The sequence below is a fragment of the Budorcas taxicolor genome, chromosome 10, assembly GCF_023091745.1.
Source record: "Budorcas taxicolor isolate Tak-1 chromosome 10, Takin1.1, whole genome shotgun sequence".
In the NCBI taxonomy this organism is placed as follows: Eukaryota; Metazoa; Chordata; class Mammalia; order Artiodactyla; family Bovidae; genus Budorcas; species Budorcas taxicolor.
This window is the reverse complement of record NC_068919.1, coordinates 82,768,433-82,796,055: the sequence shown is the minus strand read 5'-3', so window position 1 is coordinate 82,796,055 and position 27,623 is coordinate 82,768,433. Positions and strand designations below refer to the sequence as shown.

At 36.1% G+C, this 27,623-nt stretch overlaps 2 protein-coding genes across 2 annotated transcripts in view; one reads left to right on the top strand and one right to left on the bottom strand.

The window, feature by feature from the left end:
- Window positions 1-54: 54 nt before the first annotated feature.
- The window catches only part of RBM25 (RNA binding motif protein 25), a 49,624-nt gene continuing 22,055 nt past the window's right edge, over window positions 55-27,623 (bottom strand). The window contains exons 7-19 of the mRNA XM_052646366.1: window positions 22,328-22,513; window positions 20,951-21,004; window positions 20,614-20,697; window positions 16,860-17,146; window positions 14,884-15,106; window positions 14,683-14,772; window positions 11,854-11,927; window positions 10,382-10,532; window positions 7,028-7,352; window positions 6,375-6,649; window positions 5,721-5,819; window positions 4,612-4,659; window positions 55-1,560 (exon numbers count right to left, since the gene is read on the bottom strand). Of these exons, the coding sequence (XP_052502326.1) occupies window positions 1,468-1,560; window positions 4,612-4,659; window positions 5,721-5,819; window positions 6,375-6,649; window positions 7,028-7,352; window positions 10,382-10,532; window positions 11,854-11,927; window positions 14,683-14,772; window positions 14,884-15,106; window positions 16,860-17,146; window positions 20,614-20,697; window positions 20,951-21,004; window positions 22,328-22,513 (1,989 nt within the window). The 3' untranslated portion in view covers window positions 55-1,467. The remainder of the gene's footprint in view (window positions 1,561-4,611; window positions 4,660-5,720; window positions 5,820-6,374; window positions 6,650-7,027; window positions 7,353-10,381; window positions 10,533-11,853; window positions 11,928-14,682; window positions 14,773-14,883; window positions 15,107-16,859; window positions 17,147-20,613; window positions 20,698-20,950; window positions 21,005-22,327; window positions 22,514-27,623) is intronic.
- Window positions 8,507-8,962, top strand: LOC128053884 (40S ribosomal protein S13-like). The gene has a single exon (XM_052646367.1). The coding sequence runs from the start codon at window positions 8,507-8,509 to the stop codon at window positions 8,960-8,962; it is 456 nt and encodes a 151-aa protein (XP_052502327.1).

Genomic DNA, 27,623 nt, shown 5'->3' with positions numbered 1-27,623 from the left:
ATCATGGTTCAATGTTAAGAACAGTGTTTTCAAATGTCCTCTTAAGATGTAAAAAAAAAAATCTTGTAATTCAAGTTCAGTTATGCTTTTTATGGTGTTTTTTTTAACACACCCCCTCAATCTTTTTAAAAAATAAATACTCAGACATGGGAATAGCTGCACCTAATTTCTGTTAAGAACTGTTTAAAACTTGGTACATTTTGGTGTAATTTTGCTCCCTGGTGAAGTCCTGATCTATAATAAAGAAAGCCTCATGTACATCTCTAAGAACACGATCAGTACAGTTTTGAACACTGATGAGCAGAGAAGTAAACAAGGTGTGTGCCTGCATATACACACACACACAAGAGATAAACCCCTGACAGACACAAATGAGTGGTAACTGCTTTAAATGACTTGCTTTATCCTCAGAAATTAGATGTAAACTTCGTAAATTGCCATGCTAAACTGCTACAGTATTTTTTCAAATGTTTTCTAGCCTGTAAAATTGCCTAATTTTACCTTTTGATAATTTTAAGATTTTTTTTCATTTATGGTTTCTGAATGAAGCTTTCTTTTTTAAAACAAAGGGGTACATCAAAATTAAACTAAGTATCAATGAAGTGCAAAAAAATGCATAAAATAAAGCTTTCCAGATTCTAAGGATCTGCCTCATTTCTGAACAATGAAATCAGGGGGGGAAACCACTATGATTCACACTCCCTTAAGGAGAGGCTGACACAGCCAGCCATCAACAGAAAAACCCATTTCATTCAATAGACTGTTGTTTGCCACAAGAGAATACCATGCTCTGGGAGAGTAATAACCTAATTATCCCAGACATCTGGATTGGCACAATACCATGTTTCCTTTACAATTCTATTCTTGAGTTAGGAAATGTTTAAGGGAAATTTCCAAAGCAAACTAGGAAAATTATAAGACTTTTATACATACACTCACACAATCACATTCATACAGAGATACAACAGGAATGGATTGTCTGCTAATTTTCACACTCTAAATCTCATCCCATCATGAGGGCCTGCCATTTTTGATCAAGGAGGTAAGGTAATAAGTATGACTGGTTATTTTTTCAATTTAAAATCATTCATGTTGGTGCCTGTACAGTACAGTTCAATATTAAGTGCAATTCTGCATAAGAATTGGGGAGTCATTTTAATATTTACAAGGAACAAATCAGCAGAACAAGATTATATCAGATAGGCTGTGTACAGTAGCTACGGCTTATAAAACATACCAGTAATTTGTACCTGGTGAGTATAAAGAGAGCCATGGTAGGGTTCAGATGTCTTTACAACCAAGGGAATACACACGGCATCAACAAATTAGAGGACAAAAAATTCACATTTTCTACATTAAAAAAATTACAGATCTCACAAATGTCTTTGAAGACAAAAAAAAAAAATTAATGTCCTTTGAAGGATGGGAAAGAAGAAATCTGAAATGGAACTCTTAATGTAAAAGAGTTTACTTCACAAGACCAATTTTCTTGGCTTCTGTTTCATATATCAATAACCTCCACATCTTGACTATAAAAACTTCTGCTTCTTCATCAAGTACCTAGAAAAGGAAAAACAAAAAAGCCAGTTAACATGTGTAAGAAAAGCAATCACCAGCATCTCCCAACAAGGCAAATGGAATAAAAACTGCTTTTCTCTACCAACTAGCATTTATTTTATTTATACATGTCTTGAATAACTATTTCCTAAGGAAACTACATGTTTGTTATAAAGAATATAGTCATTCAGACAAATCAGTTATATAATCACCTAATACTTAGTACAGAGTATCTCACTTACCCTCTCCCCAAGAACCTCACAATCTTAACATTTACCGAGTCCTTATTACATGTGACACTGAAATATTAAATGAGAATACATGTATAGCATTTTAATATAGTTATCTGGGATACAGTAAACAAAATGAACACTGTCATTCCCAAGGGACACAAGACTACTGAAAAAATAAAAGGTCCTTTCCTCTTGGCACATCAAATGACCTTTTCTTTACATCTGTGCCTCCGTTGCTGCCCTGCAGAGGGCTAGGGTGGGGAAGGAGGTGCGGCCAGGGGGTTCAGGATGGCAGGGACACATGCGTACCTGGGGTCAGTGTTAACGTATGGCAAACACCATCACGATATTGTAAAGTAGTTAACCTCCAATTAAAATAAATTTAAAATTACTTGGGATTCAAAGCCCAATTCTCCCTCCTACCAGTTACATGCTCTTGGTTGGGATACTTAATTACAGTGAGTCTCAGTTCTCTTATCTGTAAAACAGAGGATATAGTAGCTATGTCATACTGGTTCTACTATGGGAATTAAAAGAGACAGTACGTACAAAGTACTTTGAAGAGTGCTTAGTACAGTAAGTACCTAACACAAACCAGAAATTTGATTTTTCTGAAAAATTTCCCTGCATTTCTCAGTGATGAAAAAAAAAAGAACTTAAATCAGACGTCCACGAGCTAAACTTAACCTATAATTTAAAAATACCATGCTGCAGGAATTCCCTTGAGGTCCAGGGGTTAGAGGAATCCTTGTTCCCACTGCCAATGGTGTGGGTTCAACGCTGGGATCCCACAATCAAAAAAAAAAAAAAAAAAACCAGAAAGGAAACTTTGCTGCAATACTAACATGGAATTGTACCCCAGACATAATATAGTTATAGGCACAAAAATGCAGCCAAAGTTCATTAGCTTATGTAAAATGAGTGAAGGTACAGTCTGAGAAAGATTGCTAATAAGAACAAGATATTATTTGAGCTGAATATACAATCTCATTTATTCAAGAAATATTACAGGGTCCATGAGCTATCACCAGAACGAGCTGAAAACACTAGCCCAATTGGTTTCCTCCCACTGTGATCAACACTGAAATAGAAAATAATCAAAAACGTGTTTAAATGGTAGTTTAATTATACTCCAAAAATCAAACTATTTCGACCAATCAAAATAGTCATATTTTGATATGTCAAAAGATGACATATGTCATCTTCAACAACAGTAATTATATCCTTGCCAAGGCAAACCAGAACACTGATTTTTTTTCTTTTTGGCTGCACATCTTGTGGCATCTTAGTTCCCCAACCAGAGGCTGAACCTGGGCTCTTGAGAGTGAAACTGTGGAGTCCTAACTACTAGACTGCCAGGGAATTCCCTGATTTTTTTTTTTTTTTAATTCCTTAACTCAGGAGTAACTACAAAGCCCTCTCTTAACCCAAAGGATAACTAGAAAGAAAGGCTGGAAGGTCAAGGACATTCTATCCTTAAGGATCTATTCACATCTCTCCTTTCATCTGAGGCTCAGCATTACAAAACCAAAAGCTTTTCACAATTTTCCCCCCAGGATTTTTAAATAGATACATTAGCTAGGCTACAGAAAACTAATGTTATCTGGCTTTAGACATCATGAAGTGCTTAAACACTTAATATCTTGACTTTAGAGCTCCTTTTGGTTAGGCAACCCCCATGCCACTCCCTGACAACTTTAATTGTAGCTCAAAATAAAAGGTTCCCCGATCACCCACCATCTCGGACCATGCTTGACACTTCTTCCTCTCTGGCTCTTCTTCCCATTGCTACGTTCCCACTCAGCCCTTTAGACTCTATTTCACTTTATGCTAACCACCCTAAACTGAAAACCTGATGTGACCCCTGAAGACCCTGACAGTCTTGTGGCCTTCTGAGGAAGTTCCTCACTTTCAAAACTTTAAGTCTCCACAACAGAGGGAAAGTTGCTGGATCTTCACTGGTTCTCTCCTCGTAAACAGCATCTCCATTGATGTTCACAAGACCTCACGACACCACCCCTTCACTCCAACAGCAGCTGTCTAGGAAATATCTAGTCTTTCATCCACATTAAATGAGCGCTATGGCAGCTGGTTCTTGTATTTCTCTCCAATCCCAGTCCCAACATGCAGCAATTTCAATTTCTCTGTGTTATAACCCAGCTTAAACTTTGTTGATACTCTAAACAATGATATCTGCTCTGCCCCAGAAACTCCCATGGCCACACTCTGCACCTTGCCATTATCTGGACCAATTCACCACTTGTATTCTTTCAACTACTACCAACCCAACAGATACCTGTTCAAGTAACAAAAGAGTTACACAATATTCAAGCTTCAGTGTAGATGGTAATTTCTGTGACGATTTCTCTCACTACCCTCAACACCTAACTGCTCTCTCTCCTCTGCCTCCATTGTTTTTTTACATACACCCATTATATTAAATATGTTGTAGTATCAATACTGGTACACCTGTTTCCCTCCTAGTTCTTTAAGGGTAATTATTCCATCTTTTTTTTGTGCTACCTAGTTAACACTTAATAAATGTTCTCTAAATGTATGAAATAGATTCAGAATTTATATTTACACACACAAACACTAAAGACAGGTGAAGGAAGAGACTGATAAAGAAAACTTTAACTCTACTGATGTCTAATGATATCTTACTGTGAATATCTTTAACCTCTTAATGCATATTCAAATTTTAATTCAGTCCTATAGAGTCTAGAACCAATACAGGTAGAAATTCAACCAAATTCAGAGGAGCAAGTTTGATTATACTGATCTTAAATTAAAATATAAATAACAGTAAATTTTCTCTTACCATGGCAACATCATCTAAAATGCTCTGAGGTGAACTATGAGCCATAACCTAATAGAAAAAAAAAATAATGCCAATTTGAAAATAAAACATTAACAATACGGTAAAAAGATTTTTTAATGTATCCTCAAACTAGTATGAAAATTTCTTGTGACTGAAGAATTTTTCTATAAATTTCTAAATTTCCAGAATCTCCTTCTTTTCAATGAAAGTTTGACACCAAAATCTAAGATCTTAATCACTACATATCTGTCTTCTAATTCAAACCCAGACTTACAAATGTTTATGCTACAATAATTACAAGTGGAAAAGATAATTTGCTATTCCTGATGTTAAAGGAGCAATAATGAGAGAAAAACAGCATTTCCTTAAAATGCAATTAGCTATTCCTTTGTAGAAATACAGTGCTTCTACTGTAACTATCTTATTAAAGATAAGACTGGGCCTTCAGAGGACAATGAAAGGATGAGGTGTCTCCTGGTGGTCAAGAGCATGACTTTCACAGGATTGGCTCTGCTGCTTATTATATAACCATGGTCAAGACACAATCTCTCCGCAAGTCTCAATTTCTTCATGGACTGAATGGGGACACTGTTAGAAACTTACACTTCCTAAGGTTGTTGGGAGGTTTAAAGAAGATAAAAGTTTTGGAAAATGCTTAAAAAAAGGACTTGCCAGAAAAGAAGCCTTGCACACAGTCATCAGTCAGTTACCACCACTGTTATGCTGAAGGACACTATTTCGCTTCTTTCCAAAGAATGGATGACTGACAAAAAACTGACACAAGCGACTGGCTGTCTCCACTAAACCTCAACTGTACTTCAGCAACATTCTCACCATTAAGACAAGAAATTGGTGACAAGGGATTCTCGGGGTAAAGAGAGAGCAAGATTGGTAGTAGCCAGCAATTCTGTCTCCTTTGACCCTCTGAAATGAAAGCACTTGGTGTGGGGTCTCAAACTGTATAGAGGGGTACATGTAAGTAGCCATGAATCTTGTAATTAAAACTAAATTATCAATGACTTGGCCCAACAAAAAATCCAATTTAGAAAGTCCCTAACATTTTAAAGTATGTAACAAATATTTGGAGGTGGAGAGAGTAAAAGACCAACCTTAGAACAAACAAAATCAACTAACGTAGCTTCTTCTTCACCTATGTATTCTATGATTTTTTTATTAATCCACGGTCTAATTCGTCGTTCCATCAATATCTGTAAAATAAAGCACGGACACTAAGTTGAAGAGCTTTTTATTACACTTACTTAAAAAGCCTATATAATCTCTTAATTTTTCTTAAAGCTAAAATATAGAGGAGTAACATCATTCACAAGTTGAAGTAAAACAAGTATGTATAAGGATACAATTATTTGCTTCTAATTTATGAAAACTTCAAGTACCACTAAGACTTTTCACAATAATGTGTTATCATTGACTGAGTCTCAAGACTCTGAGCTTCCCTGGTGGCTCATACGGTAAAGAACCTGCCTGCAATGCAGGAGACCTGGGTTCAATCCTTGGGTTGGGAAGATCCCCTGGAGGAGGGCATGGCAAAACACTCCAGTATTCTTGCCTGGAGAGTCCCCACGGACAGAGAAGCCTGGTGGGCTACAGTCCACAGGGTCACAAAGGGTCGACCATGACTGAGTGACTAAGCACAGCACGTGTCAAGGTTCTAGCCACATTATCACCCTCCTTAAACTGAGTTATGTGCTATATTCAGAACCAAAAACTTGTAATAAAAGGATGAAATATAATTTGCTACTCACAGAATCCACAATAGACCAATCCAGGGGATAAGCAAACAGTTCAGGTTTGGCTGTAGGGATTTTTTCAATGAGACTTTTAATATGTTTGCGTTTTTCTTCAGTGTTTACAGTGCCTTTGGCAGCATTCTTATCATCTTCACCATAATCCAAGGGAACCAGTTTCCTTTTCCGGGGTACATCATCACTGTCTTCATCCTCAAATTTGTTAAAGACACTATCTACCGGGAGCTTCTTTCTTTTCACAGAATTAGGTTGACCAGGACTATTGGAAGCACCTATAGTAAAAATACTGTATTAGCATGGCAACTTAAGCTTCAAATGTCACATTATACAACCCACCATCCCTCAAATGCAGAGTAAATGTACTTCCACAAATCTCAGAGAATGATCCCAACTGTAAAAAATAACTCACTACTCACAAGTGCTAGAAAATTTAACTTTTCACTTCTTCTCAGAACTCGAGGCAGCTGCAGATATAGGAGCACTAGTAGAACTATGAAAACAATTGTGAGCTAGAAAGGCAGTTTTAAATAATCTTTTTCTATCTACCTACCAAGCAGCGCATATTTATTTTTTCCTTAAGGCAAAACTGAGGTAGTTGTAAGGGGGTGGGGAAATGAAGGAAAAAGGAAGGAAAAAAAATGCTGACATACCCAGTTTAAGACTTAGTCCTATTTTTGGCCTATGCTCTTCAGGTTGCTGTTGATCTGGTGAATTTTCATGAGGAATAATGATGCCACAGGGAGACTCGTCCCCAGGAGTATTGGGAGTTGCATTGCCACTGGCAGAGGAGACAGATGGGGCAGAACTGATGGGCCTCAGGGTTGGCTTGAGACAAGGTTTTTGCTCTGGCTCCTCTTCCTCTTCCATGGGTTCCTCACGTTTTTCTTCTTTTTCTTGCTTTTCTTCTTCCTCTTCCTCGGATTCTGGTTCTTGCTTTATCTGTGGTTGTCTGCGCCTCTCAGCTTCTTGTTCCATCTAAAAACCCAGAAAATAACCTGGTTAACTGAAATGAACCTGAAGAGTTGACTCAGTGGAAAAGACTTTGATGCTGGGAGGGATTGGGGGCAGGAGGAGAAGGGGATGACAGAGGATGAGATGGCTGGATGGCACCACTGACTCGATGGACGTGAATCTGAGTGAACTCTGGGAGTTGGTGATAGACAGGGAGGCCTGGCGTGCTGCGATTCATGGGGTTGCAGAGTCGGACACAACTGAGTGACTGAACTGAACTGATCTTCAATTCAACCAGCTCTGTTTTTTTTCATCTCACAAAACCTCTATTTTTCTTTTTCACCAGGAATAAAACACTGCCTCCTTCTATAATCAGAATCTGTAAATCCACAGCATATATTAGGTACTCTGCAAAATGTTTTTTTTTTGGTATTTCACATATATTAGCATTCCTCAGTGGCTTATATCCACTTTTCAGAGAAGACAGAGGTTAACTGCTAATAGCTAATTCAAAGTGAAAAAGTCTTTTTATATTTTTATTAAAGAAATTATAATCACAAATTTTAGACTAGTACAGACAATACATAAGAGGCAACTCAAATCCTCAGCCTGGTCATACATAATCATTTTTTATTTCTTGATAATGGCTGAAGGTACAGTCACAAATAGGAAAAGGAAGAAGTGGCACAGAGGGAGAATTCTGAAGTCAAAGTCCTATACCAAAATGAACACTCCCCCTGAAGCTACAAAATATAATAAAGGATTATAAGAGTATTTTAAAAACTTGGATGAATAGACTAGCAAGTTTTCTGAGCATGAAAACAAACAAAAACAGAAAAAACAAAAGTAAAAATATGTATCGTGAACTACAAAAAAATTTGAAGTCTGCGTATCACCATCTATCTATCAACTCACAAGGAAGTACGATGACCACTAAAGAATCTGCATGGCATTCAAACCCACTGGTACTTAGAAATTAAAACATAATAACATTCCTCAACCTAAATGTTACAATGGTAAGGATTTAAAATACTAAAAATACTGTCATGACGACGAAGGTACGAAGGTACGGGAAAAAAGACACATGGGCAGGGCTTCCCTGATGGTCCAGTGGTTAAGAATCTGCCTGCTGGGCTCTCCCACCCTCTCTCTCCTTTTGCTACCACACCGTCGCCATCATGGGTCGCATGCACGCTCCCGGGAAGGGCCTGTGCCAGTCAGCTCTGCCCTACCATCGCAGCGTCCCTACCTGGCTGAAGCTCACTTCTGACAATGTGAAGGAACAGATATACAAACTGGCCAAGAAGGGCCTGACTCCCTCACAGATCGGTGTGATCCTGAGAGACTCTCCTGGTGTTGCACAAGTACGTTTTGTGACAGGCAACAAAATCTTGAGAATTCTTAAGTCCAAAGGACTTGCTTCTGATCTCCCTGAGGATCTCTATCATTTAATTAAGAAAGCTGCTGCTGTTCGAAAGCATCTTGAGAGGAACCGAAAGGATAAAGATGCTAAATTCCTTCTGATTCTGAATGAGAGCCGTATTTACCAGTTGGCTCGATACTACAAGACCAAACGAGTCCTACCCCCCAAGTGGAAATATGAGTCATCCACAGCCTCTGCCCTGGTTGCATAAATTTGTGTATTGTACTAAAGCAATAAAATTACTATTTAACAGAAAGAAAAAAAAAAGAATCTGCCTGCTAATGCAGGAGACATGAGTTCAGTACCTGGTTCAGGAACTAAGAACCCACATGCCAAGGGGCAACTAAGCCCATGTGACCCAGAGCCCACGAGCCACAATGAGAAGTCCTCAAAACAAGAAACCTGCACAACCCAAATGAAGAGCAGCCCCCACTCACCACAACTAGAGAAGGCCCAGCACAGCCATAAACAGATAATAGATACATGGGCTGAAACTGGAGAAATTCTGTGTAGAAGATTACACCTGATGCAAAAGCACATTAGAAAACAAAACAGACTCACACATATACACAACAAGCTGGTGGCTGCCAGAGGGGATCAAGCAAAATAGGTGAAGGGGATTAGGAGGTGCAAACTTTTAGTTACTAAAAAAACTTATGGGGAATGTTACATACACCATAAGGCATATAGTCAATATTGTTATAATAACAATATTGGTTTGGTGACAGATGGTTACTTGGTTACTAGATGTATCAATCCATAATGTATAATAAACATCAAATTGCTAAACACCTGAAACCAATAGAATACTGTGTATGAACCATACTTCAAAAAAATTTAAAAATAAAAAAAGTACATTAGAAAACACCACATAATTAGAAAACAGCTTTATATTCCCATTACATGTGTGAAAACATTTTTAAAATAACCAGACACTTTAAAATGATTATAACTGGCTGATAAGAAATGACTTTTTCATTACTGGCTTCTACGTTGCCTGAAGTTTCTATTTACTCACGTAAGTACTGAATTAGCAGAAAAAATACTATTTCATTGTGAAAAATAAAACGGACATGTAAGAAGACAAGGTTTCTGTTAACAGCATATAACAGATATTTTTTTTAAAGTTGACATGAAGAATTTGCAGTATTAGATTCATGATACACTAAGTAAAAACTTTTCTAATATGACATACTATTCTTAAAAGCAAGAACTGGTATGCCATGTCCTACGACAGAGTTTTCCTTTTTTCCTTTTAAATGACAAGCTGTTCACGAAAACATCTTTATTTTGGAACCAAAATATTTAAGGTGGCAACAAGAGAACTACAAAAGTTACTATCAGATGACACATAAGGAAGGACAGGTTCGTAAATACAGTTACATTAAAAGACACTCACTTAACAAGTAACACTTCACAGAAATAAAGGAATAAGACATATAGAAGATGTTGAAAATAATGCTTTAAATCAACTAATACCGATGACTTGCATAATAAAAAGTACTAATATCTTCCCCCCAAATAGCAAGATGCATGGAAAATAAACATTTCCCTTATAAACTCCATCATAGTCGGCTGGCTTAAAATGATGTGACAGTCTTAAAAGAACACTGTTTCGAATGCATCTTACCCGCTGGAGCTCTGCATCTGGATCCGGGTGCCCTTCTGCCAGAAGGCGCTGCCTGATTTCCTCCAGCTCTTCCTTCTCTCTCTTCCTATCCCGTTCATCTGCTTCCATTTCCTTTTCCCTATCACGCAATCTTTTCTGAAGAGCACTTCCTCTGCAAAAGCATATCACAAGAGGCCTGACTTAATACTCAAGGTCAGCAACTACTACACACAGTGTCTCCAAAAGCAATTTCTTTCCATACTAAAAGCTGCATTCTAAGAGACTGGAGACTGTCTTAATGCTCTCTATCTGTAGAACACCCAAGACAGCATGCTCTCTACAGGTTAATGCTGAATAAGTAAGCACTGTCTTGTCACATATCACCATGCCTCAGAATGAAGTCATTCTAAATGTGTATCTAAAACAGGTTTTTTTAAAGAAAAAGTGGCTTTCTCAGCGAAGAATGCGCTCATTTTATACCTATTCCACAGGGAAACTCTGTAACACATAATTTGTTTTCTTGGATGCCAAATTGTGAAACTTTAATACAAGGAGTAGTAATATCCCTAATAATAGTTTTGTGTGTTCAATTTACACTTAATCTTAGCCAAAAGGCCGAGAAACGATGTGTGCTCAATTTAAATCAGTTCCTCTCCTTGTGGGGGGAAAAAAAAAATCACAGAAGGAAGCAGGGCATAATTGAGAGAAAGCAGAGGTTCTATCTAACACTTTATTACATCTCAGAAATAACGTACTGCTATTTATGATTCAGTAATTTTATTTTGCATTTTCTACAAAATCAAATCCTTGGCATTCTTTCAATATAAGGTGTTACTCCAATGTTTTGATTATTTTGCCTACAGTGTATTAAATTTTACATATTAAATGCATTCACTACATGCCTAGATTCTTTCAGGAAAGTGAGAAGAAAAAAATCAAAACAATGCCCGTAACTTTAGGGAAACGATAGTTTGGAATGGAGGGAACAGAACAAAGCAAACAATTTCACCATGTGCCGTAAGTGTTAAAAGAATGAGAGAAGTCAAGAAAAGCCATGGGAAGAGATGAGAAAAGACAGGCTTTACAAATCTCACATAATAGTAAAGTAACTGGGTAGGAGAGGGGGGGACTCAGATTACTACGTAGCACTCTAGAAATCCTTGAAGACAAAAATTTCTAGACCACCTTAGATAATCATGAAGGCATGTTGAAATTTGTTATAAAAACTGAAGTTCTTTAAAATGCATGAAGAAAAGTTCATCTGTTATAATACTATTATGAACTTCCTTCCAAAGAAGATCCATAGAATTGTCGATTCTTTTGCAACAGGCCCCAACTCCTGGAAAACAGCATTATCGACTACAGGGGTAATTACAAGATAAATTCAAAGATTTTTCTTTCTCACTCCACTGAGTGAACTTGCACTCTCTAGTGCAAAAACTACAGCTAATAATAAACTGATAGTGTGAGTTCATAAAGCAAGGCTTCTTCACCTGTAATATTTGGGATCATCTCTATCATCATCATAGTCTTCTAAGAATTCTTTCAGTCGTTTAGCTTCTTTTGCCTTTGAAGAAATGAAGGACAAAATGTGGAAAATTAATATAAAAGCAGTTTTAATTACATTTTCCCCTTTCTTGGGAACAAATTTTTCTTATCCATACCACTTGAACTTTTTTCAATTCTCATAAACTTCATATATTAAATGTAAATAACATTAGATTTTTAAAATCTTTTATTCTTGAAAGCAAATCAGGGCTTCCCTCATGGTCCAGTGATTCTAAGAACCTGCCTTGCAATACATAGGACATAGATTTAATTCCTGGTCCAGGAAGATCCCACATACCATGGAGCAACGAAGTCCATGCACAACAACAAAGACCCAGCACAGCCAAAAATAATTAAAAATAAGTAATATTTTTTTAAAAAGCAAATCAGATTTAGAACTTATCTATGAAATGGAAACCAGAGTATGCTACAAAATTTTCCGTATGTATTATAATCTTCATAGTAATTTTTTTCTAATGAAACCTGAGCACACCAAGAAACAAAACTAAGTTATCTTATTGAATTTGTTAACTGGACAAGAATATTTTACACTTTCATTTACAGGAAGATGGTACAAATAGTAGTTTTTATGAAATGAAGGATTAAAATTTTAAATCATGTTTATGTATCAATCTAAAGGTAATGCCAGACTGAGTACACAAAACATGAAAGCACAGAAACTTCTTGCTCTTATTTTTGGAATTTTAAATACAACTACTATTATATTTCACAGAAATATTATTTAATCATTATATAGATATAAAAATATTTTAAAGTTAGTATTTATAATCTACATCTCTACTACATTAACAACTTTTGTGTGTGCGTGCTACGTCGCTTCAGTCATGTCTGACTCTGCGACCCTATGGACGGACTGTAGCCTGCCAACTCCTCTGTTTATGGGGATTCTCCAGGTAAGTGGGTTGCCAAGCCTTCCTCCAGGGAATCTTCCCCACCCAGGATGCAGCCCTCATCTCTTACATCTTCTGCATTGGCAGGTGGGTTCTTTACCACTAGCGCCACCAGGGAAGCCCAACAACTATTGTATCTATATGAAAAGCAGATGTAGATTCCTGTCTACAAATGTTATCACTGTAAAGACTACCCCCTCAACACACACACACACACACAAAAACTTCCCCAATCTAACCATCTATTCATGACCAACTCCTTCCCACAGACAAAATTAATCACTTTCTCTGTACTCCCCTCCCAAAATATTGTAAACACACTTTTACCATACCTCAAAACAGTCATGCACACAGTGCAGTAACTACTTCATCTCTCTGACAATACTATCCAATTGTTTAAAGAGTAAGAAGTATTAGTTATTCCTATACACCCAGGACCTAACACAAAATCTGCCAAATGAATGCAAGTAGACTGCCAGGTAGTGATGACCATATTTACAAATATCTAGATGAAACACAGGAAGATCCATAGGTATGTACTAAAATATTAACTTAAGTCACCTCTCATGAGGAATACAAACTTTCACTTTTTATACTACATACTTCTGTTCCTTGAACATTTTTCAAATTCCTTGAACATTTTTCAATTGACAAGTAACTATTTTCTAACTGGAGGTTTTTTAAGCTTCCCCCCAAAAAATTACTAATAGGAAACCTTTCTCTAGAAAGACAGGTTTCAGATTTGCTTATAGGAAATGGAATCACTTCTTAAAAGTATTTTGTCTTTTACTATATTATTCTCTATTTCTAACCTAAGGGTTAAGAACAAATTATAGAATGGGAGCTACAATCCAGGGAAATCAAAATCACTTTAAATAATTCTAGGACTTTAAAAGATCTGCCATCCAGAAAACCCATACTATCTAATTGCTGTATGCACCCCTTTGGTTACTTACAAAAATTCCATCTATGTCTCATGTTCAAAAGCTATTTGAAGAAGGTTCCTAACTTTAATGATGTTTTTGGGAGAATAGACTCCAAACTGGAGATAAAGAAACTTTCATGAATCTCTGGCAAAGACAGAACATATGGAACATACTATAGAAGCAAATACTATGATAAAATATATTATCTTTTCATCATTTTACTTCATTAACCTATGCCAATTGCTTCACTATTAGCTTATCAAATAGTGTAAATGCAAAAAAGAATTGCATTATTCATTATTATTATAATGTAGTTAAAAGGAAGGATAATATAGTAACATAAGGAAAAACAATAACTCATAACTGCTATATACTGAAGTCAGTAATTTTGATTTCTAAAAACAGATCTTCTCGTAAGACTGTTTCCTTCACCCAAATATACTACACCGAGAGTATCAAAGCCTCTAAAACCCTCTTCAAATTAAAAAATGCTGCAGATGTTTAATCAAAGCAAGTTCTATAAATCCTCATTTTATACATTATTCTATAACAGGTTTACTTTGACAATATGCCAAATGATAATTTAGTTTATAGGAGGCCAAAATGTGAAAAACAGGAAGAAAAGGAGGTGAGAGGGAGACTCAAGAGGAAGGGGAAATATGTACACCAATGGTTAATTCATGTTGATGTATGACAGAAATCAAACCAATATTGTAAAGCAATCAATCAATTAAAAATAAATATTTTAAAAAAGAATAGGAGGAAGAAACATCTTGGTGTACTGAAACTGTCTCAACTTCACTTGAAATATTATTTATATTGGAGCTCAGGGTTTTTGATGAGAGATGATACTTTTTAATTATAAAGTCACTTCTACTTAAATGATTTGATCTGATTTTTATCTGAAAAACCACTTATTTTTAAACAAGAAAATTACCATTTCTCTTCTTCTTTCTTCTTCTCTTTCAGCCTCTTTTTCATATTCCCGAGTTTTCTTTCGTTCTCTGATTTCCCAATTCTTAAGGCGCTAAAAAGAGAAATTGTCCAAAGTTTTAAAAATGTATACAAAAGGTTCTGAAATTTTTGACTAACCTACTAAGTACCAACTTTTATAAATAAAAGCATTCCCTCAATTTACCTCTTGATAGGCAGCCTCCTTCTCTCGGAGCTTTCTTTCAAGTTTTCTTCGTTCATATGCATCTTCTTCATCTTCTTCTCGATCTCGCTTCTTGTCCTTCTCTCGCTCACGCTCCCGTTCCCTTTCTCGCTCTCTCTCTCGTTCACGTTCCCGTTCTCGTTCCCGTTCTCTCTCTCTTTCTCTTTCCCTCTCCCGTTCCCTTTCACGATCTCTGCTCTTTTCTCTACATAAAAGATTGTAAAAATCTGTCAGTATCCTCTGTTTTCTTTTAGAAACCAAGAGAAAGGAGGACAATATGAAATAAGACACAAACTCACAAGCCAGAATTTAGCATTGGGTTTCTGTAGAATTGTAAACTCCTCATACACGCCAGAAAGACACAGAATATAATTCTAGCCCCAAATTCTGAACTGCATTCTAAACTCGATGTTAACGCTTATCAGCATCTCAGAAAACAAACAAAAAAATCCGGAATAAGAAAAATACTAAGGGCCGATGAACATGATACAAGATAGTCAACTTCAGCAGTGATCAAGCCAATACAGACAATGGCAACGGTGTGAAGCAAACAGCACTCTGGCATGCTGCATGCATAAACCAGAACTACAGCTAACTCTTGAATAACACTGGTTTGAGTTGTACAGGTCCATTTATATATGGGGCCTTCCCAGGTGGCTGAGTGTCTGAGAATCCACCTACCAATGCCAGAGTCACAGAAGACTCGGGTTCTATCCTTGGGTCAGCAAGTATTTCTGCTGGGATAATCCCGAGGACAAAGCAGCCTGGTGGGCTACAGTCCATGGAGTCACCAAGAATCACACACGACTGACCAGCTGAGCATGCACATACATATTTACAAGTGGTGTTTTCTCAGCCATAGGTACTACAGCACTACACAATCCAAGGTGGGTCAAGTCCATGGACAGAGAACCACAGACACAAAAACTGTATACAGATGGCCATCTATAAGTTATACTCAGATTTCTGACTGCACAGAGTTGATACTCCTAACCCCAGCATTGTTCAAGGGTTAACTATACATCTTTCAGCAGTAAGAAGTTCTCATGCATTTAATTCAGAGGGATAAAACCAAACGGCAGATTTGTGATGCCATGGATTCTAATCAAATACAAATACATGTATATATGAAACAATATACCTTAGAAAAAGTATTAAACCATCTTATACATGTATAAAACCATGATTTTATACATGTCAAATCTTAACAGTGTTTATTCAAGAGAATGATGGTTATTCCAGGGGAGGAAGGAATTTAATGCCCACTACAGATTAAAAAGCACTGAATTTCAGTAACTGGTGGACCTCGTTTCACCTACAATTAAGTGGAATATCTCAACAAAGTAATGTATATATGAAAACTAGCTTGGGAAAAAAGTGAACTTTCCTCTCTTCCTTTTTTCTGCTGCTTCCTTCTGCTCACTCCCTTCTCTTTGTTCATTTTTGCTCTCCCTCATTCCTGAAGAATTGGAGATGATAGCCCATAGGAAATCTATATAATGATGAGAAAATTTTAAATAAAACAAAAGTGAAATCACTAGGAACCATCAAGAAAAGACTAACTTGTCTGGGAGATAAGGTGTGACCAACCAGTGGTTTATGGGACCAACTAAACACCAGGAACTAGAAGCAGCGCAACTAGAGCTGATTTTCGGCGCAGGAGACCTCAGTTAGTGTCTAAAAACAGCGCCCACTGACCAAGGGAATCACGCCTATCCAAACACTGGGAGAACGACTGGTGTATGCTAGATCTGAGTAAAAACTGGCTTCACACAGAAACTAACCCAAAGTTGAAAACTGTTAGTTTAACCAATATTTCACACGTGTGTGAGACAGCAAGCCAGGCATGCTCTGTGGCCCATGGAACTCTCTCATCACATCAATGTAAGTGGCCCCAATGTACTAACCTGTGATTCTATTAAAGCTATCAGGCACACAGTAACTTCATACAGCCTTACCTTGATCGACTCCGATCCTTGTTCCGATCTGAGCTCCGTTCTCGATCGCGGTCCCGATCTCGCTCTCGATCCCGGTCTCGATCTCTCTCTTTCGTCCGGTCACGATCCCTATCCCGTTCTCGTTCCCGCTCCCGTTCCTTCTCCTTTTCTCGTTCACGTTCTCTTTCCCTTTCTCGTTCCCGTTCTCGCCTTTCTCGTTCCCTTTCACGCTCCCTCTCTCTTTCTCTCCGTTCTTTCTCAATTTCCTGTCTTTCTTTTTCCTTTTTGCCTTTCTCTTCTTCCAGTTTCTAGAAACCAACAAAAGTACTTTTAGAGTTAGCTCTCTAGCTCCAATATTCAGACTCTTCCCGGCGCAATGCCCAATACTGGGAACAATAGCAAAACCAAACCACTGGTACTTCAACATTAAATACTAGAGGTTTTATTTGACAAATTAAACTGAAGCAATCACAAGCCTAGACAGATTTCGTGCAAAACCATATACTCTACATAGACCAGGAATCTCCAATCTTGGATGCTGGGAGATTGTGTCAAGTGTGGCTGACCACTCAATGACTTATGTAATAAGTAAAATGACTGTGAGGAATGTGATGGTTTGAAATAATTTCTAGAAATACAATCACTTAGCTAACATGTAATTCTTCCCATTATGAATTTCTTTAAATCAGTGGGATAACTATTGCTAACTATAACCCCAGACATTACCTAAGGATTATTAGTTGAGTGTTTCAAAGGGGAAGGTGGGGGAAGAGAGTAAGGTCATTGGAATGCAACTAGTCTTCTGCCCTCTGATTTGCCCACCCTCCAAAAGACAATGTGAATTCAGCCATTATCTGCCCTATCACGTATGGAAACATTTACTCCCACCATTACAAGATGGACAGCCCACCAAATACAAAAAGTGAAAATCACTCACTTCAAGCAGAAAGGTACATAATCATAGTATTTTAATTTAATAAGATTAATTTCTGGCTTAATTTTAAAGCAATATATTTATACCCATTATGCCTATAAGACAATGAAATATATCAACAGTGATAAATCCATCCTTGGAAGGAATGATTGCATATTAACTTACAGATGCTGTGCTAGGACATGGATCGCCAACACTGGATTAACCTTGCCTATAAGCTATGCTTCTGGGAGGAAGAGCAAGTACATGGTTCACAAATAAACCAAATAACAAAGTCAGACCAAGTTTGTACCCTGACAAGATTACCAGTGTACCACACAGTTTCTACACAAACTCAGGGGAAAAAAAAAAAACCCAAACAGGGAAAACAAAACAAAAACAAAACACATTCTTCCTCTGTTTTCATGTTTAGTGTCATAGAAATGAAATTTAAATTACAACAATAAAATGTGCATTTTTTTCTTTTCTCAGTCATGTAAAGCATTTAAAACAACTTTAAAAAAGCAATCTTACCTGTTATACTCTTTTTCTCTCGCTCATGGATCAGAGAACTGACAGAGGTTTATGAAAGAAAAGCTAATGCATGAGAAATCAATATATTCAGCTGTGGTGCCAGTCTATATCAAAATGGAATGGAGGCAAAGCCAATACTGAATACATTGAAATTACAAAGAGAAGAGAAAAGAAATGGCAGAAAGAGGACAGAAACTGTAAGCTATTTAAATGGGCAAATTCTAATTTCTGAAACAGTTATCTGATGAAATTTTTTAAATGTATCATAAAATGAGGCTATACTATATGAAACTTACCTCAGTATCATACACTTAAAAGAAATTTGTTTATTTCTGAGATAATACTTACAGATTATTTTAGCTCTTCCAATAATAATTTTTTTGGTAGATTCCCTCAATTTGTTCTACTTTTGCTTAATCACTATACCTTACTTCTGAAATGTATAGTTCCATTTAATTACATAATAATTTGTTTCAGAACTCATTTCAAAAGTTTTCTTCTAAGTAAATGAAAAAGTGAGTGAATCTGGTCCATACTAAACACAATTCTAAAAGATTTTATAATATATATGCAGTAAGTAGATACACATACACACATATATATATATATTTTTTTTAACACAAAGACTGGAGAAAGAAAAAATGAAGTGAATCTAAAAAGATTTAAGAAAGTAGTGAAATAATGAAGAGGAAAGGACAGAAAAAAAAAAACATAAATCTTACCTTATTCTCTCTTCAGACTCGTCCGTGCTGTAAATGGACGCCCCCTGCCACGCTGATACCCTGACAGTCTGTGGTTATTTAATAAACTCATACCAAAACATGCAAAGGTTCACTGAGCTCAATTTTTGTTACTGGAGTTTCAAATATCCCTTTTAACCATACCACCCAATAAAAAGAACGGCTTTTCTTTTTCACTTTGATTTTATTTTTAAAGCACATTTTGGAAATTCAAAACATTCTCTCCCCACAGTGAAATACGTGTAAGGCAGTCAAAGGCCTGACAGCTTCTCAAACTCTGAAGCAAATATCTTTGCAATCGATTTTTTAAAACATTATTTCTTCATACTTTACCAGTGACATGACAGGATTTAACAAATAACAACAAAAGGGGGGCAAACCACACACACATACTGTATACCGCTTTCAAGCTTACACAGACCCCGAATTTGAGTACTGAACCTAATATACCTCTAAAATGACTTCCCACAGACTAACTTTTTAACTCTAAATTGGGAAATCTACATTTGTGCTTTTAGACATACTTAATTCCTGAAAAAGTCCTGTGTTATGTGAGCTAAGGCTCAGCATCAGGATAATGTGTTCAGCAGCATTGATTCTATGACATTAACTGTCAATAAGGGATTTTGAAAGCTATAAGAAAAACATAAGATTAAATAAAATAAAAAATGAACACTTAACATCTCATTGAGTTAAAGGTCACTCAATCTTAGGAGTAAGAACCAGTAACATCTTATTATCTCCAGCATCAAAATACATTTCATGCAGTGTTTGCATTTCACTGTCCGTAAGCATCACCTTCAATACCAGCGAACATTCACAGATGCACTGTCATTGAGAGAAGCTTTCAATAGGCAAAATTCGTGAGTGGGATTTACTATGCATAAATATCCATTTCCAAGCCAGTTACCCCTTTGCATATTTTTCTGAGGGGGCATCCATAAATATAATAAAAAACAGAAGCTCATACTTACATCCTATTCCTTGTTACTTTCCAAGCTGAGAGTTTCATCTTGCATTAGTCACCATATGATCTCTATCATAATGGTGGGGGTCAATGAATAGATTAGCTTTATGGGAATTTACAGTTCTTCCATGCATCTAAAATTTGGTAAGTCTGGTAACCACTGACCTACTGTTTAAAATCTCCCCCTCTCAACTTAAATCTACACAAATATAATCTTAAATTTTAATCTCAGCTCTAAAGAAAAGGTTTTCCTAAGATTAAGTTAAATAACTGCCCCCAGAAATACACTACAGTGTATGTTATTCTGCTGCCCCCTTGAATTGTTTAAATCTGTCCTTGATGTTTATGTTGAAATCTAAAAATAAAACTAGCTTTTATTCATATTAAAGTGAGATGACTGCAGAGTAGTCAGTAACTGAGAAATCTACATACAATATGCCAAGGACTACTCTAATATGGCACTGGTCTTCTGTTTGTTTCTATCTAAGTATAAATTAAACCTAGACAAAAAAGCATTTAAAATCATATTCTACTGTAAGGTTGATTTTTTTTCTTTGTCTGTTTGCTTTGGATTCTGTAAAAAGTCTAGATGGGTATCAAGTGAAAAAACAAGAATACTACCTTGTGTGTGTCTCTGAATTTGCTGATCTCTCGAGATATCAGGTCTCTCTTGTCTTCTTCCATTTCTATAGCATTTATATCCTCCTAAAAAACAAGGGGGACAGGTAGGAATGCATAAAGATCAATCTATATTGATACAACTAGAAATTAAAGGCTAGATATTCTGTACAGGCTTTATAAAACACAGGAGTAAATTAAAAAGACCTTATATAGTAACAAATCTAAGTTAAATAGTAAAGAAGACAAGAATCACACATCTGGCAAGTAGCAGTAAACACTGTTTTTTCAATTTATTCATTTTAGTTGGAGGCTTATTACTTTACAGCTGTAAACGAACCTTAGTGATGAGTGGATAAGGGATCAGTGGGGCCACGGGAAATCTGCGGAAGATCTGCGGAAAAATCCACAAAGATTAAAACAAACAGTTCATGAGACTCTGAAAAACAATTTTCTATATGTTTACACTATAAGCAATGTCAGATTTCTGTAACACTTTCTTCATTTTAAATTACTTGATAACAAAAGAGATTTCACTCAATCTATCACCTACCACTTCCACTCCTTCCAACACCCCCAACCAGGGGAATAAGGAGGATCTCACACTAGCAATGTGAGACTTTATTCATCCTTTCCAAGAGAGAGGAAACAATCAAAACCAATAATTCTTGCCACAGAGCAGAATTTTTGACTCTCTCACCTCAAACCATTTCAAATGAAGGTGTCTAGGTACTTTTTCCTTTGCCATTAAAGGGGAAAGAGGAAGAACAAACTCTACAGGTCTCTATTACCCTATACCTGATGGACTCTTACCAATTTCATTTCCAATGACTGGCACTTCACTAGACAGCTTTTTATGGCCACAGAAGCAAGAAGCAGCCAAATAATAAAAATGCATCTGATGTATCAGAAAGAAAGCTGACGATGGCTTAATAAGGCAATGAAATCCAGAACAGTATGAACTGTGAAAATGCCTTGATATTAATTCACAATGTTTACAGTACTACTTTTCCAGGGCATATACAATCCATTCATATAATATACCTCCAATATGTTTACAGAACTCTCCCCATAATTTCTATTAAGTATATCCAAATGAAAGTAAGCAAGAAAATCAAACATTTTCTTTCAACCTGCACGCCTTACTGTTCAATTAGCTTAGACTGACAAAAGTGGGTGATAATACAATACTGGAGAGGAGTTTTCATCTGTGTTGGTCTTTCATAGTACTCCACTTATAAGACCAACAGCATTACTGCTGATGGAGTGAAATGAAACGTGGTTTATAAGGAAAAGTGGCTTAGAAATTTGAAAATGGGTCAAAATCCTCAGTGAACAAGATCTGGTATCCCGATTGGAGCAGAGAAAAATAATTAGGGAGTAAGGCAAAACAAGGCCAGCTCTTCTGTGGCCAAAGGGGGGAAAAAAACTTTACTCCTTAATATTAATTTCTATCCATCACTCAAGTTTGTCCTTCCCCCCCCTTACTTAATGAATCCACAAACACAAGCTTCCATGTCACTGCATTTCAAAAATGTAAAAACAGGAATGTTTTTGGTTTTAAAAAAAAGGAAGATAAAACATGGTCAAATTAGCCTTAACAGTATATTGTTATAAATGCCAGTCATTCTATCTTCCCCTCATAAGTTGGAATGTAATGAAAGCATAAATGTAAATTATAGAAATGATTCTGCTGGCATAAATCAGTAACACATACGTCCTCCTTCTTTTCCTTCTTCTTCTTCCTGGGGTGAGAGTCAGATTCTTGTGAGGGGGCATTGAGCTCACTGGAGTATTCCCGTATTAAAACTTCAATGGCCCCTTTGATCATCTGATCTCTTCTCTTTGTTTCTTCATCTAAGGCTTCTTCGTCATCATTAGTGACAGTTTCTGGCCTGGCATTCTTAAAAAAAAAAAAACAACAAGGCAGATTCAGGAGATGGGAAAGGCAGGGGGGTGGGGGGGGGCGGGGGGCAGGGGGAATCAAACAAGAAAATCAGAATCATTCAAAACAAGTTAGCACACAAAACAAACAAACATGTTTTCTCCAAAACATCTCTGTAGTCCTATTAAATGCAGACTTAGCTTTACTCCCAACTTCACAAAACTAAACTGTATTTGTTTTACATTTTTTTCCTTAGATATACTGTACTCTATCATTTTCTTTCCTTTGGTCCCTTGATAGCTAACATTCTGATCCCTAACTAGCAACAGAAAGACTGAATCACAGGGTTAGCATACTACACATCTGAAAAGCTTTCACAATTTTTCAGATCCTCTTTCTCAATACTTGCACAAGTTAATGATATTTACTGAGTAACTCATTCTAGTGTTGAAAACTTAATTTCGCTGAAAAAGCAACATACAATTTTATGTACCTATGATAGCCACCATTTTAAATAAACAAAAACAGGGACTTCCCTGGCAGTCCCGTGGTTAAGATTCAATGCTCCCATTGCAGGGGATGCGTGTTCAATTCCTGGTCAGGGAACTAAGAACCCATATGCTTTGAGGTACAGCCAAAACAAAACAAAAGTAAACATAATAATGTATTTATAGTATACAATATAATAAATATATAAAATATATTTATAAAATAAAATATATAAAAATATAATAAAGTAAAAAATATATAAAACAATAACCAAAAACATACGTAGGTTAAACAAATAAAACTATATACAATAAAGGCTATATATAACAAAACATAAACATTAGGAAGACCAGGAGCTGAAATGATGGCTTCTCTTTTCCCCCTCTGCTTTCTGCAATGTGGGAATACCATTTAAAAAACTCATATAACTAAAAAGGAATCAACTCTAAATATGAGCATCTTTCTCCCCATGACTTGTGAACGTAACATAATGAAAAATAAAAACAAATTCATATTGTACTACTTCTCACAAATAAGTGCCAGACTATTGGACTGGGGTGAAGTGGCTGGGTCACAAGGCTTGTGGGAATCTTAAGTTTCCTAAATCACAGACTAAACCCAGGCCCCCTCAGCAGTGAAAGAGCACTGTTTTAACCACTGGACCACCAGGGAATTCTTTCCCAAGACTTACTATTTTTTAAATGAAGTCTAAATGGTTACCTGTGTCCATGTGGGAAAAAAATGACTGGTTTCCATTATCCTACTGTTCTTATTTGTTTTATTTTAAAGCTCCTAGTTAAGTAATTAATCCAAGTTCAAATGACAAAATTTAGAGAATGACCTCAAACTCCAGACAATTTCATTACCCTCTTCTCTTCTTAAAACTTGGAAAGTAGGAAAAGTATGACAAAGAAGCAACAAAAAAGTATGACAAAGAAAATAAAGATTTATGTATACAAAAAACTTTTGTAACTGAAAACTACATACATACTTGGTAAACATATATTGTGCAAGTTTTCAGATACAAACAAGAATTCTGCTTTTCTGGACAAATGCTGGCTCTTGGTCACAATGCTCTAAACTCTCTTCAAGATGAGTGTCATGCCTTGCGGCTCCTTCACGTAACTGAGCCGTGATTTCATAACCACGAGCATTCTGAAAGCTATCCCCAATGGATACTTCTTCAGCATGCATTTATTTCTTAATTTGCTCAAATTATTGAGTTTACTATATGCAAGACACTAAGTTAGATGGTTAAAAACTCAAAATTAAAGAAAGAAATAACTTTCCCTTAAGTATTAAACAATATAAGAAAAGGAAGAAGGACAACAGACACAGATATAGGTTATGATACAGATAATGTTTATGTAAGTTCTTAAATGTGGTAACTGACCATTCTTGAGTTCCTTACTTCCTCAAACCTGCTTCTTCATCTAATTTTCTTATAGCCAACTATCTACTTGGCATCTTGGATAAAGATACAATGCTTTAACCAAGGAGAGTAATTGAACTGTTTATATTATTCACCAAATTATTTTCATAATAAAGAAAATTGTAAACTAAATTGTAAACTAAAATTTGGTGATATGGTCCTCTCTTATTCTAAATCAATGATATATAACAATAAGGTCTTTATGCAGCTTTCATTAAAATCCCTTCAGCAATACTCTGCTTCTTCAAAAAGTTTTAAAAGGAAAAGAATTAAACCACCAGTAACCTGTCACTGAAACCTCAGGTCCTGAAGAAACATACAACTATTTTTATCAACCCTCAGCTGTTGAGATCTAAATTCTTTATTATGAAAATAAACCTCATGAGACAAACTCCAATCTGTCTTTAGCATTTTACCTACATTCTCAATTTCTTTCCATGAACCCTCTACATCTCCATGCTCTTTTAAACATAAGGATAGAGGTGGAGTTACAAATCCAAAGCCTCATTCATCTAAAAATATTCATAGCCCCTAAATTCCCTACCACCACGCATCCTAAGCTAAGACTTAAATATTAATATAGCTAAACATAAGTAAAGCATTTGGAATGAACTAGTTCACACTACATTACAAATGACTACCATCCCTTGATCTACAGAGAAAATGTACATTTTTTAGAAGAAAAGCTTATGAGCCCCATCTCTTAAGCAATTGTTAATATAAGTAAAACAAAAATGACAATGTATGTCTTGGGAGGAAAAGTTAATTTCAGTTTCAACTTAAACTCTACTTCTGGGTCCTGAACCACAGACAATTTCCTGACTTCATTTTTTCTTCCACTTCAGAAACAGAAAGCATACTGAGCAACAAAAAGTGAAGGGTTCAGCAGTGCAGTAATGAACAAAAGGATCAAAGAAATAGACTGAATATCTGAGATGTCTACATGTCCCAACTATTTGGCTCTTTCCAGAGAAATTAAAAGCTTTTATAGTAAAGCTACTAGTTGGAGAGTTAGGTAAAAACTCCACTTGGCTCACTCTTTGGCACTGACCTCCAGAGTCCAAAACAAGAACTTTGGGAACTAAGCAAATGTAGAGCTCTTTCTTTTGAAAAAATGTAGGTTCCACCACACTCACACTAATTTCCAAAGAAAAATGTGAGGTGTTCCTACCTGTAGTATCTGATCTGTCCTCAATTAAAAAACATAAAGTAGGCAGCTCTTTCCAAAGGATATTTGTATTTTCAATACGTGAAGTCAATTTTGAATGTGTGGTAAACAAGCACTATTTCTGATGATTAAGCAGATATCTCTAGTCCTAAACCGCTACTACTGAACAAGAGGTAAAACAATAGGACAAGGACTAAGATCAGTGTTGCTACCTCAAATGAAATAATTTTACTAGAGGTCAAAAAGTTCTTTCTACAGATTCTGCAAAATCTAAATAAAAGCTTTTAATAGCACTACTAATCAAGGCACATAATTCCTGTTAAAATTCTGGATCAGGAAAAACATCTTTCTAGACAAATTCGTGGTTCTTTTTTAAATCAGAGAACTATACAACTAATCGTGTTCTTTCTTCTGCCTGGGAATCAGGAAAATGGATGAGGTACCACACATGTTTCTCAGTGTCTCATTCTCATATCCTCTACTTCAAATCACTATTTTCTAAATTTCTCTAACAAATCAACAATAAAAGATAAAGAACAAATACATCTTCACATTTACCCTGAAAAATCATGACAATGTATTTACTTGTTTGAAAAAAATTTTTATCTGATAGAATTATTCGTCTTCATTCTACTAGTATTGTTGAGTAAAATCGATAACTCTACAAAACTATGCCATGTTTGTCTTACGACTTCAATACCTCTGGAAACCATGCCAAATGCACCCAGAAGTCAGGTCTGCTAATTTTTTAAATTTCATTTTATCTGAAATAACTGCTCCATTTTTCTTAGAAGTAGCTTCAACTCCATTCTTGAGGAAAAATATAAACAGGTATCAATTGTGATTCCTCTTACTAACAGTGATTACAAAATGAAGTCACGCAATTATACATTTCCTCATAAACACACAGTGAAGTGATTTATTTTATGATCAGAGCACACCATTTGCAAATGCCACAATTTAAACCACCTCACAAATGACCAAGCAGAGTACAATAATGAGTCCAGGTGAATTACACAAAAAACTTTGAAAGCACTGCATCCATGCTTTATTTTAAATATGAATCCCAGCAAGGAAAATCTAAGACTGTTGGCTTTTTTAAGGTTTTAGGGGTATGAGAGACAATAGTGCTGATATGAAATAAAATACAATTTCTCTGGAGTGTAAATTGTATTAATTCCTTATACAGCTAGGTAAAGACAGTAAAGATGATCAGGTGAGCAACATAAATGCAACTGTTACAATAAATGTTCACTCCATTCTCATCACAGGCTAGAAAGACTCTGACTCAGGTTCTGTGGAGGTACAAGATGAAAAAATAGTCTGTGAACTTATTGCCCTACCTTATAATCAGTGAATGTAGGATATGAGAATGAAAACAGGGGATAAGAAGGCATGAGAGTGATACAAACAAAATACACTACAAAGCAGACTGACATACCAGTAAAATCCTGCTTTATATAAAAAAAGGATTTAATTCTGCCTGAGAGGAATCAAGGGTAGGACTCATGATAGTTACATGAATCAAGCAACATTTAAACTAAATGTGGATAGAATTTCTACAGGGAGCTCAGATGGGCAACAAGGACATCAAACCACAAAGGAGTTTGTAGGAATATACGACTGACACATGGAAGGGAATTGATGGAGAAAGCCAGAAAGGTAGATGGGAGCAAGGTTAGGATGCCATGATAAGAATACAGGCTTCATACTTTGAGAAATTCAAAACCATTAAAGATGTATGAGCAAAGGGTTGACATAATTACACTCAATGTCTTATACCTTAGAGAAAAATGCCTGGAAGAATATGCAACAAAAATGTCTACGGTGGTTACTAATGAAGATAGAATTATGGGTTGTATTTAACGTCTTCTTTAGAGGTTGTTCTGCTTTTATGAATACAACGTTTTTGTAAAGGAGGGAGTGACGGAATTAAGAAAGCTACTTCCATTTTGAATAACAGTTAAAAGCCTCAACAGACCAAAAAGGCTGTTTTGTTTTTATAGAGATAGAGAGGTAATAATGAATCTACTCTGGAT

Bases quoted from the DNA above. Each gene is read 5' to 3' on its own strand.
- LOC128053884 (XM_052646367.1), top strand. From the start codon at position 8,507: ATGGGTCGCATGCACGCTCCCGGGAAGGGCCTGTGCCAGTCAGCTCTG.